The 17,039-nt window shown below is 43.7% G+C and overlaps 1 protein-coding gene and 1 pseudogene across 3 annotated transcripts in view; both read right to left on the bottom strand.

Annotated features, from left to right (window-relative positions):
* TMTC1 (transmembrane O-mannosyltransferase targeting cadherins 1) overlaps positions 1-6,122 on the bottom strand; it is a 226,122-nt gene extending 220,000 nt beyond the window's left edge. The window contains exon 1 of one of the 2 annotated variants that reach the window (XM_084877142.1): positions 5,593-6,122. In XM_084877142.1, the coding sequence (XP_084733268.1) occupies positions 5,593-5,918 (326 nt within the window). In that variant the 5' untranslated portion in view covers positions 5,919-6,122. The remainder of the gene's footprint in view (positions 1-5,592) is intronic. The other variant, XM_084877143.1, reaches the window with a different exon arrangement.
* A 1,982-nt stretch (positions 6,123-8,104) lies between these two features.
* On the bottom strand, positions 8,105-11,398 carry LOC311619742 (keratin, type I cytoskeletal 18-like; annotated as a pseudogene). Its single transcript has 3 exons — positions 11,315-11,398; positions 10,175-10,189; positions 8,105-8,924 (listed from the first exon to the last, which is right to left on the bottom strand). The product of its transcript is annotated as a keratin, type I cytoskeletal 18-like (transcript).
* Between the last annotated feature and the right edge of the window lie 5,641 nt (positions 11,399-17,039).

The following is a 17,039-nucleotide window of genomic DNA, read 5'->3' as shown; positions in this document are numbered from 1 at the left end:
AAGAATTTACCTCAACATAATAAAGAACATTTAGAAAAGCTCACAGCTTATCATACTCATTAGTGGAACACTGAAAGCTTTTCCTCTAAGATCAAGAACAAGGCAAGAATGCCCACTCTGTCCCTCACTTGATAAGGAGCCATGGGTCAGACTGCTGGACCTCAAAGGGAGGGTGGGGATAAAAGGGAGAGATCAACCAAAGGATTTGTGTGCATACATATGAGCCTAACCAGTGATCAAGGACAATAGGGAGATAGGGGCATGAGTGGGGAAGGGTGGGGGATTGGAATGGGGAGTTGAGAACAAATATGTGATACCTTAATCAATAAAGAAATTAAAAAAGAAAAGAATGCCACTGTGTCACTTCTATTTATCATAGTACTACTAGTCCTAACCAGAGCAATGGGCAAGAAAAAAAAGAAAGGAAAGCACCTAAGTCAGGAAGGAGGAAGTAAATTTATGTCTGTTTGCAGATGGTATAATCTTATATGGAGAAAATTCTAAAGCCTCACCAAAAAGTAATTAGAAATAATACAGGAATTCAGTTGCAGGATACAAATTCAAATTTAAAAAAATCAGCTTCACCCCGGCTGGTGTGGTTCATTTGGTTGGACATTGTCCTGGGCACCCAAAGGTTGCTGGTTTGCTTCCTGGTCAGGATACATGCCCAGGTTGCAGATTCTATATTCGATATCTAGTAGGGGACATGCAGGAGGCAACCAATCAATGTTTAGCTTTCACATAGATGTTTTTCTCTCTGTCTCCTCCTCTTCCTTTCTCTATCTCCAAAAACAATAAAAACATACTTTAAAAAAGAAAACAATTCCATTTACTATAGTATCAAAAAGAATAACATATACATAAAAGTAAACTTAGCCAGAGAAGTGAAAAACCTGTACACTTAAAACCACAAATCATTGATGAAAAAAATTAAAGAATACATAAATAGATAGAAAGACATCACATTTTCATGGATGGGAAGACTTAATATTGTTAAAATGCCCATACTACCCAAAGCCATCTAGAGATTCAATGTAATCCTTATCAAAATCCCAATAGCTTTTTTTACAAAAATTGAAAAAAAAAATTATGAACTTCATACTGAACCACAAAGATACTGAATATACAAAGGAGAACAATGCTGGAGGCATCACACTTCCTGATTTCAAAATATACTTCAAAGCTACAATAATTAAAACAGTGTGCTACTTGCATAAAAACAGACACATAGACCAAAGGAAAAGAACAGAGAGCCCAATAATCAACCCATGCCTATAGGGTCAAATGATCTTCAACAAGGGTGCCAAGAATACACAATGGAGAATGTCTTTTTAAAAACTGAACTGGGAGCTGAAACCGGTTTGTCTCAGTGGATAGAGCATCGGCCTGTGGACTGAAAGGTCCGAGGTTCCATTCCAGTCAAGGGCATGTACCTTGGTTGCAGGCACATCCCCAGTAGGGGGTGTGCAAGAGGCAGCTGATCAATGATTCTCTCTCATTGATGTTTCTAACTCTCTATCCCTCTCTCTTCCTCTCTGTAAAAAATTAATAAAATATATTTTTTAAAAATAATAATGCATTCATTAAAAAAAAAAACGAACTGGGAAAACTGAATGTCTTTATGGAAAAGAATAAAATTGGACCCATATCTTACACCACACATAAAAATCAACTCAAAATGTATTAAAAATTTAAATGTAAGCCCTGGAATTGTGAAACTCCTGGAAGAAAGACGTAGGGGAAAACTTCAAAATATTAGATTTGGCAATGGTTTTTTATATATGCCATCAAAAACACCAGCAATCAAAGCAAAATTAGACAAATGAGACTACACCAAACAAAAAAAGCCTCTGCATACCACAAGAAACAACCCACAGAATGAAAAGGCAACCTAGGGGATAAGAGAAAAAATATTTGTAAGCCATATATCTGTTATGTTATTAATATATAAGAAACTCTTATAATTCAAAGCAAGAACAAAAAACAAATAATCTGATTTAAAAATGGGTGGACATAGATATTTCTCCAAAGAACACATACAAATGGCCAACAGATATATGAAAAAATGCTAAACATCACTAATTATCAAAATTTAATTATGCAAATCAGAACCACAATGAGATATCACCTCACAGCTGTTAGGGTGGAGGGAAAAAGTGTTAGCAAAGATGGGGAGAAATTGGAACCCTATACACCAAGCAAGTTAAAGTCAAAAGCTAACATGGGCCAAATAAATTTGGCATGCGGCCCCCGTGAGTTTGACATGCTTGCTGTGCATTATTGGTAGGTATGCAAAATGGTACAGCCACTATAGAAAACAGAAGTTCCTTAAAAATTAAAAATACAATTATGATATGACCCAGCGATCCTACTTCTGAGTCTATATCCAAAGGTATTGAAGTCAGGGTCTTAAAGAGATATATGCACTTCCATGTTCATTGCAGCATTATTCACAATAATCAAGATATGGAAACAACTGAAGTGTCCAATGTCAAATGAGTGGATAAAGAAAAGTGGAGTGTGCATACAATGGATTATTCAGCCTTTAAAAAGCAGAAGGAAATCCTGCCATCTGTCACAACATAAATGAACCTGGAGGACATTACGCTAAGTAAAATCTCCCATTTGCAGACGTCCACTTAAGCGGTGTCTAAAATAATCTAACTTACTGAAACAGCTTGGAAAATAGTGGTTGCCAAAAGTAGGGTTGGGAGAGACAGCAGTTGCTGTTCAACAGGTGCATAGTTTCAATTAGTCAAGAGAAGTCTAAGTGTTAGCGATCTACTGCACAACATTGTGCCTACAGTTAACAATGCTGTGTTGTACACTTAAAAGCTTAAGGTGGTAGATTTCATATTAAGTGTTCTTACCACAATAAAAAGAAATAAATAAGTAAATAAATAAATAAAATTCATACAATGGTTTTAAATTCTCAAAGATCTTTGTCCACACAGGCCTAACTTAGATACAATTAAAGTAGTTTGAACATATGTACAAGGCCACTTGGTGTTTTTACCAACTACCTAAAATAAAAATCATAACGGCCAATGATTGGTTCACCCTGAATAGCTTAATAAGTGTGATTTTTGTGCCCTTTCTTGCAACAATCTTCAGAGCTGTGTGGGTCTAGCCTGGTTTATGTCATCCTTTATACATGCCTGGCTTTGGGCTATTGCATCAGTCTCACCTCAGATGACTGAAAAGGAAACATCCAGGTCTTATTTATTTATTTATTTATTTATTTATTTATTTAAGTCTATTATTATTGATTTTAGAAAGAGAGGAAGGGAGAAGTATAGAGATAGAAACATCAATGAGAGGGAATCATTGATCTGCAGCCTGCTGCACACCCCTTCCTGGGGATCAGGCCCACAACCTGGGCATGTGCCCTGACTGGAAATTGAACCAGTGACCTCTGGGTTCTTGGATCCACAGCCAACCCCTGAGCCACACTGGCCAGGCTCCAGGTCTTATTTAAATCAACACCTATGAGTACAGAAAGTTTAGTTCACTTTCTGTTTCTGAAGAGGTGCCCATCCTTTTCCAACTAGTGTTTGTTTGCACCCCAGATTTGCAACTCAATCTTCTCAAAAGAATTGTTTTTAAAAGGATGCATTGCATAGCCAGTGAGTTTCCCTACACAAAGAGCAATGCACCTTAGACACCAAGCTGCTTTTTATAACCTGTGACTCCAAGAGATGCTCTCTGCCCACCCCACCCTCAACACTCCTTCTCCCTTGCCCCTGTTCTGCCATATCCCTACCAACTTTCCTCTTCCTCAAAGGCCTTGCTTCATGTTCTACTCCATTCCTACACTCCACTCTTCTACCCCTGCCATCTCCTGCATGAATTAAAATAAATTATAAATAAATAAATAAATAAATAAATAAATAAATAAATAAGACCTTTTTTACAAAGTCAAGAAGTGAAAACACTCTTCCTCACCCTCCACCAACTGGGCAGAAACATTTGGCACTGACCTTTTTAAAATGGAAAATGCTCAGACCAGGGACCTCGATGGTCTCCATGGCAGTTGTAAGCCCCGCACACCGCATGCTGAGCACTTCCACACCTTAAATTAACCATCAACTCTCAGTGTCACAGATTAAAAACCAGGTCAGTCTGGAAGTTAAACATTTATATTTGTGCCATCTTAGCAGATTTTAAACAAACATTGAGAAAACTGAAAGTACTGAGCAGCTCTAGCTGGAGGCCAGGGTGAGGTCTCTTGACAGGTGTCTGATGACTTAGAAAAGGAAGCCATAGTAATCGGCAACAATTCACGGGCTTTTGATTTTCAGCTGGAATCCAAAACCACTTTCCAAGAGGACAAATGTTTATAAGATATTCTCCTCAGAGTCAAATGTGCAATTTCCTCAAACCACTCCCCCCCTTAAAACATTAAACTTTCAATGGAAATAATTAAGCCAGAAGCCCATGGGTTGTTGCCAATTGCTAGGGTTTCCTTTTCTAAGTCTTCAGAGACACCTGTCAGGAGACCCTAGCCGCCAGGCCCGGGCAGGCTTTTCAAACTGCAGATTGGATCCTCAAATAATCTTTTCCATAAAGACGGGTTCAGATTACACCCGTTGGAAAAGGCTCAGAACGCTAATGGTACAGAACCAACCTTTATTTCAACAGTTTTATCTGACACATCCCCAGCTTCAGTGCTGAGTCAAATTAGAAGCGGTTGAGTCAAGCTCGTGATGTATGAAATAGCACTTCCCTCACATCAGCCCTTCGCCCCATCTGAAGCTAGGTCTCTTTTAAATTCAAGAAAATATCCACAAAAAACAAAACAAAACAAAACAAAAAAAACCCTGGCGTTCCCTCGGGTCCCTTTGCACGTTATTCACACCAGAAATGCTGAATCATGACTCCGAGGTTGTAAAAAAGAAGAACTACTTCGACTGGGACGCCAAGATCCCCAGAGGCTCCCACGCTTCTGCATTCCTTTGCTTTGCACCTTTTCAAGTCTGCATCAGGGTTCTCTCCGCAGGCTAGAGGGGTTCCGGGAGCAGCCAAGGCTGCGGGTCGTGGAAAGATCCTCTCCTCTGCCCGCTCCCCTGCTTCTTCCCAAAACTCAGGCAGCCCTACAATTCAGGGATCCTGCCTCATCTCCTGGGAACGCGACCCCTAAGCGACTGATCACAGTCCCCATCGGCAAAGCTGCCTAATGCCTCTGAGACATCCCCAACTTGGAAGCATCACCACCACAGCCACCCATTCGGAACTCCTTGGGCCCGCAGTGGTCTCACTTGACCACGTTCCAGCAGGAGTAGGGGGGGAGGGGGTGCGCGGAGACAGCTCCCCCAGCCCCTCTCCCAGTCTTGTTCCCATAGACTAACCCGCCCGGAGCGCAGAGTCTTTGAGAAACTCCATCCCAACTCCCCAGCCCGCGCCTCCCTCCCGAGCCGCCCGGGAGCCCAGAGAAGCGGGACCGCAGTCCACAGAGCAGAGTGGCCTGGAGAGTCTGGAGACGGATGGGGAAGGGCAAAAGCAAGAAAAAGAAACGCCCACCAAACCAGTCCCGCAACTTCTGGGCAAGTGGAGAGGTTGAAACCGCGCAGCGGGCGCGAGGCGGGGACTCACTTGAAGGTGAGGACGCAGAGCGGCCGGTAGGACTTGTGGCTGGTGTTCTCAGCCATGCCCTTGCCCCAGAAGTCGTTGGCGAAGATGCCCCAGCGGAGCGGGGTGCCGGGCCGCAGGTCGGGGTTGTTCACGATCGCCCACACGTCGTCGTGCACGAACTCGCCCTGCAGGGAGCGGCCGTAGCACAGGCAGCTCGCCCCGGCCAGCAGCGCCGCCGCCCCGGCCGGCGCGAGTCCGCAGTCCCGCCGCCGCCGCCGCCGGGAGGGCGCGCGGTCCCCGCCGCCGCCGCCGCCGCCGCCGCCTCGGGCAGAGCCGGTCACCACCATCGCGCCGCCACCGCTGCTGCCCTGGCCTCTGCCGGGCGTCTGGCATCCTCCCCGGCCGGGGCCCCGGCGGCGCGCGGCGGCTGCCTGGAGGTGGGCTCGGGCATGGTGCGGCGGGCGCTGGACCTGCCGCCGCCGCCTGCGCCTCCGAGTTGGCCCAGCTGCAAATAAACAGCGGTCCCCCCGCCTCCCCGGGCCATCGCCACCTCCTCCTCCGCACCACTGCGCATGCCCCGCGCGCTCCAGCCTCCACCACCCTCCACACCCCCCATCCCGGGACTGGAGCCGCTCACCCACACGCACCCGGGCGCCCGCCGTCCGCGCCGGGCTCCCCCCGCCGTCTGCCCCAGGGCGCGGCGGCCCCGGGCGGCCTGAGTGGGCACGCAGGTGGAGCGGGGCTCCCGCCGCTGGGCGGCCCGGAGAGGCGGGTTCCCGCCTGCCCTGCCCGCTGTGCTCACCCCATCCCCTTCTTTCCTCCCCTAGGGGCTGGGGAGGACCTCATCTGGCGGCACCTGGGACCAGGATGGGTTTAGCTGGACCGGCAATCCCCGCACCGCTCCCGGGGACAGAAAAGTGGCCGCTGCCTCCCGGGCAGGTCCCGGTTTCAGCACCCCGGACAACAGCAGCGCGGGCGCCGGGGGCGCGGGGCGCGCTCTCCCGCCCGCACTGCGCTCCGTCCCGTCGCCCCGTCCGCGTCCCCTTCCCGGGCCCGTCTGTCCCCAACGCGGCGCTGCGTCTGAGGCTGCAGCCGTGGGTGGAGGGGATCCCGGGGAAAGGAAGGTCCCGAGCCCCTTTCCGAAAACCAGGAGGAAGGGTCTCCCTGGCCGTGGGCTTCCTGTCCACACTGCCCGGGTTGTCCCGAGGCGCCGCTGGCTGTTTCCTTCACCCTCCCTCGGTCTGCTCGCACTTAGGAAAAGTCCCAGGTTCGGTGTTTGGTGTGGGTCTGGACGCTGAATTGGCTTTTAAAACATTTTTTTCTTGTAGTTTGTTGTTGTTGTTGGTTTTTTTTGTTTTTTGGTTTGTTTTTTTCCCCTGAAACTCTCCAGGTAGTACGGGAGGTACTGAGCAAATTACTGTTTCCTCCCATCTACGCTTATCACTTGGGTCGGATTATTATATCCTGGGCTGGGCTGTGGGCGTGTTCGTTCTGTTCCTGCTAAGTCAATAGATTTAAAACAAAACAAAACAAAACAAACAAACCTCTTATGTTTAGGCCTCTGCCTCTGGCTCCCAATCTTCCTGTTTAATGAAAGGTTTTCTTCTTTAAATTTACTAATTTAATATGTAAATAAGTTAGGTGATGAGTACTATATTTGAAAAATCTGTTAACTCTTTGAGGCTCCTTGTAAGTTTTTATTATTGTGGTTAATGAGATGACCTGGAATTTTATATATTCAGACGAAAAAACTTAAAATACAAAATGCACCATTTTATTCCCATCTCTCCAAAAATTTTTAAGTTTCGTGGACCTAAAAAAAAAAAAAAGTAAAATAAAAGATATTGTTCTTATACTGACTCAGCATTTGTGAGACTCTACTATACTATTTTTTTTTTTTAATTGAAGGTCTGTCTGTTTTCAACTCAATGAATTAAGACAAATATTCCAAGGCAGGATGCATTTCATCCATTACACTTCGTTTTTTGGTGACTTGAAAATTAGTGACTGAGTAATGTTTTCATCCTAGCATCAAAACTTTTTGACCCTTGGTAGCTTTAATATCCAGACTACACACACACCTGAACACACTACAGCCTTTTCCTCTTTGCCTGCCATTAATTTAATAAAAACACATGAAGGGTAGGTAGCCCCGCAGGAGTGGATCAGTTGGCTGAGAGTAGTCTGAGCACCAAAAGGTTGCCAGTTCATTGCCCATCAAGGCACATACCTGGGTTGTGGGTTTGATCCCAGTGGGGGAACTTAGGGAAGGCAACTGATCAATGGTTCTTTCTCACCTCTCTTTCTCTCTCTCTCTCTCTCTCTCTCTCTCTCTCTCTCTCTCTCTCTCTCTCTCTCAATATGCTGAGATAGAAAAAGAGAGAGGAGAGGTAAGGGGAAGGGAAGAGAGGGGAGAGAAGGGAAGAGAGGGAAGAAAGTGAGGGAGGAGAGGAGAAAGGGAGAGACCTCATGCTACAATGTGGTAGGTGGCACTGTCAGCCTCCAGTGTGACCTTGATGTTCATCAGGGCCTCCTACTCCTGGCCCAGCTCTGACTCCAGATGCATTAGGATCCCGTTTTGCTGCTCCATCTGCAGGGCATGGCCGGTCTCCACCTCCCACAGGCTGTTTTCTAAGCTGGCCTTCAGATTTCTCATTGAGTCCAAGTCAAGGGACTGGAGCTTATGTCTCAGGTCCGTATTATCTCAGCAGCTCCTATCTCAGCAGTCTGTGAGGTGACCACTGTGTGTTTCTCCTCAGTCTGTTGGGACTAGTACTTGTCTAGCTACTCTCGGTTCTCCCAAGCCAGCTCATCATACTGGGCCCAGCCGATGTCCATCATGTTCTTGCTGAGGCCCTGAGATTTGGGGGCAGCCAACTTCACAGTAAACCCACAGTTGGCAATCTGGTTTTGTAGACCACTTACTTCCTCCTCCTGGGTCTTCATGAAGATCAGCTCCTCCTTGAGAGCCTTGATCTCTGTCTCCAGCTGCAACCGAGTGATATTGATGTCATCAATGACCTTTCGGAGCTCATTGATGTCACTCTCCACAGATTGGTGCATGACTAATTCTGTCTCATACTTGACCCTGAAGTCATCAGCAGCAAGGCAGGCCTTGTCAGTCTGTAGAACGATGCAGGCATTGTCCACAGAACTTGCAAAGATATGAGCCTTTGATGGTCTTGAAATAATGCCCCCAGTCTCTAACCTTCCTGTCCAGGTGTTCCCAAATTTTGATCTCCATTTTCTGATTATCAGTCTCCAGGCTTCTCACCTTCCCTAAAAAGGAGGCCAGGTAGTCCATTCAGGTATTGTATAGTCTCCTTCTAGCTCTGGATGCCGCCCCCCCCGCCCTATATCCGACAGACCCCCAGCCATCCCCACAGCCAGGCCCCTGGACCCCCAACCACTCCGCACATTAGTGGATTGGGACACAGAGGTCTGGGAGGCTGAGCCCCAGGTGTCTGCATAGATGCTGGCCACACTGCTGGTTGGCCTGGCCCAGTAGCTGAGTGACTGCAGGAGTTTGAGGAGAAGTTTGAGCAGATACTGAAGCTGGTGTTGTTCAGAGAGGAAGGCAGGAGTGGAGACCCACGTTCAATCACCAAAATCTAACTTTCTAAGTTTACAGCTGAGTTGGATAGGGAAGCTGTCCTTGCTGAAATGATGGCAGTCACAATAGGCCAATGTATCAATCCTTACCTATAATTAATAAGGCCTTTCTAGAGACAGTGTCTTACTCTCAAAGGGTAACTCTAATATATTTTTATAGACAGCAGACCTTTTCTCCCTCAAATCACCCTAAACTCACCCTTGTGAGAGGTACAGCTCCACCCACCAACTTCTTATCTGAGCTATGTTGTTTATTTGCTTGCCTGTTTGTTTAAGATGAAATGGTATCAAAGTTCTCTATGACAATGGGAAGAAGAGAATAAGGATCACAGCTGGGACTCCAAAAAGAAATAGAAAGGGGAAGATATAAGGGAACCCTTTAAGAGGGATTCCAGATTTCTGAGCACAGAGAGTTCATTAAGCTTCCCTCTAAGTTCAGTGGCATCTCAATTATAGTTAGTACAGACAATAAAGTTTGTATTAATTTACTTGAAATCAGTGAGGTACTTAAAGGACAAACTAATCAGTAAATACTTTTTGAAATTCAACATGTCCTTTGCAGCTCCATCATATCTGACTCAAGACTGCTCTGTGCTACTGGAAAATACTGTAAAAGTGTGTACATTGCTGTCGGCCCACCATCCCTTCTGCCTCTCTCATAGTGTGTAAAGCACTCCTCTTGACTAACCAAGGGGCCCAAAAGGAAATTAGATTAAATTCTTGTTATTTAGTCTCTGATTATGTTTAAAGGGTTTATAATTAGAGCAATATTACCTTCTAAGACACCTTTTGTCCACTCAGAGCAATTTAACACACATTATCACCAAAGTGCTTCTCTGAGGCTCATACAGATTAAGTCACTTGTACAAGTTAAAATAGACCAGATTTCTGAAAGAAATGAGGACACAACTAAAAATAAATCAAGGGCAAATAGCTATTTTAATAAAACCAATGTCAAATTACTACACTACACCTTTTCAGTCTTATATACCTGTTCAGATATACCCTATAGAAAGGAACAAATGCAATGTTACAAAGACAGAAATTCAGGAAAAGTGCTGATAACATAATTTATAGTAACAACATTTTTTGTTGTTTAGTTATTTAACTATTACCAATCATTAAATAAAACACAGAAAACTAGAAAAACAAGAAAATTAAAATACCTTATCCCCACCACCCATGGGATCTATTTATTATAGGGCAGTCAGCCTGCACTCTAAGTAGCTGGCCCAGCCTGGCTGGTGTGGCTCAGTGGCTGAGCATCAACCTATGAACCAGGAGATCATGGTTCGATCCCCAGTGAGAGATGTGCAGGATACAACTAATCAGTGATTCTATCTCATCATTGAAGTTTCTCTTTTTCTCTCTCTGACATCAATAAAATATATTTTAAAATAAATAAATAAAAATACATTTTGCAAAAAAAAGAAGAAGAAGCTGGCCCAGCACCTATTGCAGCAAAGGAGGGACAGTCTGGGGTGCCATGTGGTCTGGCTGCAGCAGCTACAGGAAAGAAGTGGGGCCCCTCATGGAGGTAAACTGGCTTCCCCTTCCATCCTCAGAGCCCCTCTCTGTGGCATCTGCACAGAATTAAATAAAAGGCTAATAAAAACGGATTGTGATCTTATACTCTCTGGCTCACAGGCAATAGAATTGATCAGCAAGTACTATACGATAAAAACACATACATGTACATTGCAATAAAGCAAATCAAATACTTAACTAGATTTCTTCAAAGAGTTTAAAGTCTCTGGTTTGTAAAACTTCAGCTGCATTGCAAAGCAAATGTCTACAGTCTTAGAAACAGAAATTAAAATGTAAGATTATTATATACAACAGAAAAAATAGTATTCTCATAGAAATGAAAATTTAATTATATACATCTTTGTTTTACATTTTAGTTATATACAAATCAAAATGCCACTTCTGGTGTTAGTACAGCATCCACAATATATAGAAAATGTCAGAGGAAACACTAAAATTCCATTGTATAAATTAAAATTAAATGCAGACGTACACTAAAGTTATTTGTATAAAGTTAATGTTTTTGGGAAAAAATTTTCCATCAGAATTATCAGCTCTCGAAGTACTATGATTTATATTTTTAAATAACTTAATAGAAACTTACTGCAGGGTTGTCACAGTCTACACTTAACATCTCCAGTATCAGATCAGCAGAAAGATGCTTCTCACAATTAAAGAAGAGCAACATAAGCCCTGATTAATAGCATTTCCTGAATTTAATTGTATAAATATTCTTACCATGGTCAATTTCATGCTATTGTGGTAGGCAGGTAGACAAAAACACACCTGGAAAGTGATGGTCAATTTGCATATTACCTGTTTATTCCCCCCCCCCCCCCCCCGCCCCCATGGATGAATTTCGGGCAGCAGGCCTCTAGTTGTTAAATATTTAGGAATTTTGTAAGCTTGTGTTAAACACAACCGTTATTAAAAAATAAGTTACATAAACTTACAATTATTTAAATTAGATTTAACAAATATAATAATGCTCAAAACTCATCATTTTCTAATTATGTATTATGTTTTCCTATTAATATGCTCTCAATATAATTTACAGCTACTATGTCTGTATGATGAAATGTTGTAGAATGATGATACTGTGCATCGATCCCCCTCTGTGTTATGTGACAGTAGAGTGGTAGTGTTGTAGGTGGCAGGAACACACCAGGTATTAGATTGGTGGGGTCAGACCACACCAGGGCTCAGCAACCTAGGTACTTGATTTCTCAGCCGAGCTTGCACCCTCTTCAATCTAGGACATCCCTCTCACAATCCAGAACTGCTGGCTTCCAACCGCTTGCCAGCCTGATTGCCCCTAACTGCTTCTGCCTGCCATCCTGATTACCCCCTAACCATTCCCCTGCCAGCCTGATCAATGCCTAACTGCTCAACTGCCAGCCTGATTGCCTCTAACTGCCCTCCTTTGCCAGCCTGTTTGCCCCAACTGCCCTACCCTGCTGGCCTGGTCACTCCTAACTGCCCTCCCCTGCCAGCCTGGATGCCCCCAACTGCCCTCCCCTGCAGGCCTAGCCACCCCCAGCTTCTCTCCCCTGCAGGCCTGGTCACCCCTAACTGCCCTCCTATAGGCCTGGTTCCCCCCAACTTGCCTTCCCTGCAGGCCTGGTCCCTTCCAACTGCCCTCCCCTGGTTGCCCACAAGTGCCCTCCCCTGCCGGCTGTCTTGTGTCCACATGGGGGTGGCCATATCGTGTGTTTGGAGTGATGGTCAATTTGCATATTACCTGTTTATTATATAAGATCAGTTTTTTGTGAACTGGCTATGAGTGGACTCTAGCACACTATCAGATGAAATCAGATTGGCCATTATTGATATTACTAGAGGCCTGGTACATGAAATTTGTGGGGGGTGGGTTGGAAGGGGGGATTCCCTCAGCCTGGCCTGCACCCTCTCACAATCTGGGACCTTTTGTAGGATGACCAACTGCTAGTCATCTATCTAGCAATCCAGAACTGGTGGCTCCTAACTGCTCATCTGCCTGCCTGATCACCCCTAACCACCTTTACCTGCCTGCTTGATTGCCCCTAATCTCTTGCCAGCCTGTCTGATTGCTCCTAACTGAGGTGGGGCCAGCTGGGGCGAGGGGCTGTGGTCATTCTCGTTTCTGGGTTTCTGGTTGTTCTTGTCGTTCCACCACTTCAGTCACTAGACTTTTTTTATATAGGATTATTTTGAATTTGAGTGCTAAGTAAGGGATGCGGGGGGGGGGGGGGGGGGGTAAAGGAGGGGTAGTCATCATACTTGTGTAGTGAACAATTAACCTTATCTTAAGAGAGGTCTTGTCATTGCCCTGGCTACCGGGATATAATAGCTAATCCCCTGGAATGTTCTGCCTGACAGTAATGTCTTTGCTCACTGGGGGCTATGGCCACTGGACAGTCTAACAGAGTGGTTTATGATGGCATCTCAGTTCTGACCTCCGGGAGAACTGGAGACTGAACTTATTAGCCTGAACTGTGGGAGGGGCTAATGACTAACGGTCAGACATAAAGGAAGTATGCGATGAGCCCCAGTAAAACCTCTGCACACCAAGGGCTCATGTGCCCTTCCCTGGTTGGCAATATTCTGTGCATATTGTCACACATAAATGCCTGGAAGGTGACACGTACTGACTTCGTGCAGAGAAGACAGCGGGAGCTCTGGGTTTGATATCTCTTTTGGACTCTGCCCTGTGTGCTTCTTTCCTTGGCTGTTTCTCATCTGTATCCTTCCCCTGAAACATTCCTATAACAATAGCTTTCAGTGAGTCTGTGACTCCTTCTAGCAGATTATCTAAACTGAGGGTGGTTTTGGGACTCCCTCCCCCCAAATTTGCATTTGGTGTCAAAAGTGAGGACTCTCTTAAGGAAATTGTGCTCAAATGACTTTCCTACTTTTAAAACAAAACAAAACACAAACAAACAAACAAAAACTGGATAGCTACACCCTCCAAGAAGAATGGAAGAAATAATAGATACCCCCAAAGTTATGATGTTAAATTCTCTTCATTTTGCCCATTGAAAATCTTTGGGGAAGACTACAAAAGTAAAACAAAAATAAAAAAGAAAAGTAAGGAATCAAGGAGAGAGGAGAGAGGAGAGAAGAGAGAGAGAGAGAGAGAGAGAGAGAGAGAGAGAGAGAGAGAGAGAGAGAGAGAGAGAGAGAGAACCATGAAAACCTGGAGCCACTGCATGCAAGCATGTGTACTGCTGGAAAGTGACCTTCAGAAACTCCTGTGTGGTTGTCAATCTGTAGGTGATGAAGCTCAAAACTAATGACTGTTTTAGAGAAGAGAGAACAAATAGTGAGAAAAGCTGAAAAGCTTGATCAGTCTATATAAAATATTTATCACAGTTACCAGTATTAAGTTTCGATGTTCTATGCCATACAGGAACATTTTGTTTTAATGTATTTAATTTAATGTGTCACATTTACTTTTGTTTAGTGAGGTGATAAAAATCATTTTGTTAAGGAATTCATCAGCCTTGCAGGTGGTCCTGAGGTCCACTTCCCCCCTCTCTTTAGAAGGCCCAGCTACACAATTTGGAGGGCCCAAAACTGTCAAATGAAGAGGCCCTGCTCCAAAAATTGTGACAAACTTCAAGACAGTGACTGTAGAGAATTAAGCTAGGAGTGGAGTCCTTGTGTGACTATGCAGGTTACACATCCATGAAATAAGACCTGCTTCTGAGAGCAGTCCTTCCAAGCTAGTTTTAGTACTTGTTGCACCCAATGGTACTGCCAAAATTGGTGAGCTCAGGGCACAAGAGACCTAATGAAATTCCTGCCATAAGCTAATGACATCACTGGCATCCTATGTTATAAAGAAGTTGGAGAACCTACCATGCCAGTTTTTCCTTGCCAAGTAAAGATTATATCTGGAAATAAACAATTACCCTTAAGAACTGACTATCGTTCATCTTATCTCGCTGTGCTTCTAAGTTTTATTTCTTGGCCTGTTTTTCCATATGTGAGGGATACATGTGAAACTTTTCAGGCCCTACTGTGACTTAGCAACAAAATGAAAGCTGTCTTTTGGATTTTGTTTTTGGCCCTGTTTTTGTGAATGAGACAGCCAGGGTTTTCTGTAGTGGTGGTGGTGTTTATAAATAATTTTAAGTCTTCTTTGCACATCTTGGATGAGTGCTGAATACTGTGGCCTTTCCAGTTGTTCAGAAGACAAAGTAGAAGCAGATTCTTGCTTCACAGTCTGTTTCACCTACTCTGTCTCTTTCATTTCCCATGTGTTCAGTGATTGCATTCTTTCCCTCGTATGCAGTGTGAGGGATTAGGACAGCGTTTTATCTACCTGATAATCTTTTTAAAGAGAATGAGCATTATGCCTACCTTCTCAGAAAGAGTGTCCTGTAATACATCATTGCTGACCTATTTGTATTTGTAGACATGTTCAATATTTTTTCCTTTATACTTGCCCCAAAATTCAGAGAACGGTTATAAAGAGGTGTTATCACAGTTTTCCATAAGTATTTAATCTGCAAATATATGATAAGATAAGTGAAAATCACCATCTAAGGGTTATTGCCATATTAGAGTATTTACATGAATATTTAGATGCCTAGAAAATATAAAAAAATCCATTTAAGATGCTAAAGGAGCCATTTATAAAGACAGTCAATAATGTAGGCACAAAAAAGTGCTCTGATGACTAATACAGTTTTAGCTATAATTCATCATCACTAAATCTAATTCTGAGTTTTTAATCTTCTTCAAAATTGAAAATTGCTTGTTGATGAATAAAGGAAGATGCTATTTCATCTGTGTTCCTTAGAAGTGGCAGAATTTTGACACTCTAGCTACTCATTAGTTCCTGAACTGATAGCTCTATTTTGCTTCAAATGGTTTATAGTCCAGATGTTCATAGAGGTCGGGGCTTTTTTCTGCCAAGTCACCACTAGACTGGGCTCCAGTTCCCTCAACAGTGAAAGTATCTCAGAAAGCAACTGAGGATATTAAATAAGCGAAGTTAAGAGCTTTGAAGAGTCCCTGACACATGTAAGTGTGCTCAGTAAAAGTAGCTATGATAAAGATGCTCCTGCTGATGATCTTTCTTTCTTTGCTCTCAATAATTTTTTGCTACTCCTATTTCTCTCCATTATTGAAAAATAAAAAAAGATGTTATCAAACAACTATTAGACATCTACTTCCCAGTTCTGGATCGGTTATTCATTTATAATGAAAATTTATTGGCTCTCAGCCTACCCTGGATTTACTCTGGACAACCAGAGTCTACATTGCTTACTGTTGCCTCCCTGCAATGTGGCACCAAAATTATAAACCTTCCCCATTCCTGGCTCCAGAGAACGCCTCCATCGCCCACGAGTCACCAGCTGCTCTGTTGTGTCTAATTTGACTGCAGGATCAAATTGCTTCTCAAAGAAAGTTTAATAATTTTTTCTTTCCAAAACTTTAAGCTTTAACATTACACGACATAACTTTTTTAACAGTCACTTCATAGGAAAATGCTCATAATATTTCCCCATGATTGTGAAAGAAATTATTAGCAAAGTTATTCGGCTATTTTATCGCTAATGTTAATCCTTTTTCTTCACTCTGCTTTAAAAACTTTTATATTTTCTTGTGAAGCAGAGTCTATGGTGGAAAATATAGAAAGGTGATTAAAAGACATTTTTCTAAAGATTTCTTTCCCCAGGATTTTCTAGGAAACCTGGGATTTGTTTCTTTCCTTTAAAGGTGTGGTCTGGAGTTTAGGCACCTAGGCTCTACTTGTTATAATTCTGAGGTAGAAGATAGCGAACTAATACCCTTTTTAACACTAACTAACCTTGAGGAAAATAGGGTTGTCATGGCATGAAAAAGTGAGAGGGACTTTCTCACCCTATAATGGAGCACTAGGTGATTCCAATCAACTCTCTCTCTCTCTCTCTCTCTCTCTCTCTCTCTCTCTCTCTCTCTCTCTCTCTCTTTCTCTCTCCCCTCTCCCCTCTCTCTCCTCCCTCCATAAAAACCAGATTAAAACAACATTTGGCTCATAACATCAGATGATTAAGAGTAGAGAAGTACCAAGGCAGGAAAAGATAAAGGGTTAGTACAGCATTTGTAGCCCTTTGTGCCCTTAGAATGAGTGAGAGGCTGAGGAACTGAGCGTTGACTCGGTCCAGGCAAAAAAAAAAAAAAGGTTAAAACACTTGCAATCCAGGGTACCTTGGTAACCCACCCTGTGCATGGGGAGGGGACCCCGCAGAAGGCATCCTAGAAATACAGAGGAACTGGAAGTCAGCCAGTGCTTCTGACTCCAACCCAGTTTCCAGGGAGCTTCATCTCAGCAAAGTTGAAGACTCACAAAGAGAAAC

The sequence above is a fragment of the Pipistrellus hanaki genome, assembly GCF_964339955.1.
Source record: "Pipistrellus hanaki genome assembly, chromosome: 3".
Lineage (NCBI taxonomy): Eukaryota > Metazoa > Chordata > Mammalia > Chiroptera > Vespertilionidae > Pipistrellus > Pipistrellus hanaki.
Note: the sequence above shows the minus strand (reverse complement) of the source record. Positions and strands in the feature narration are given on the sequence as shown.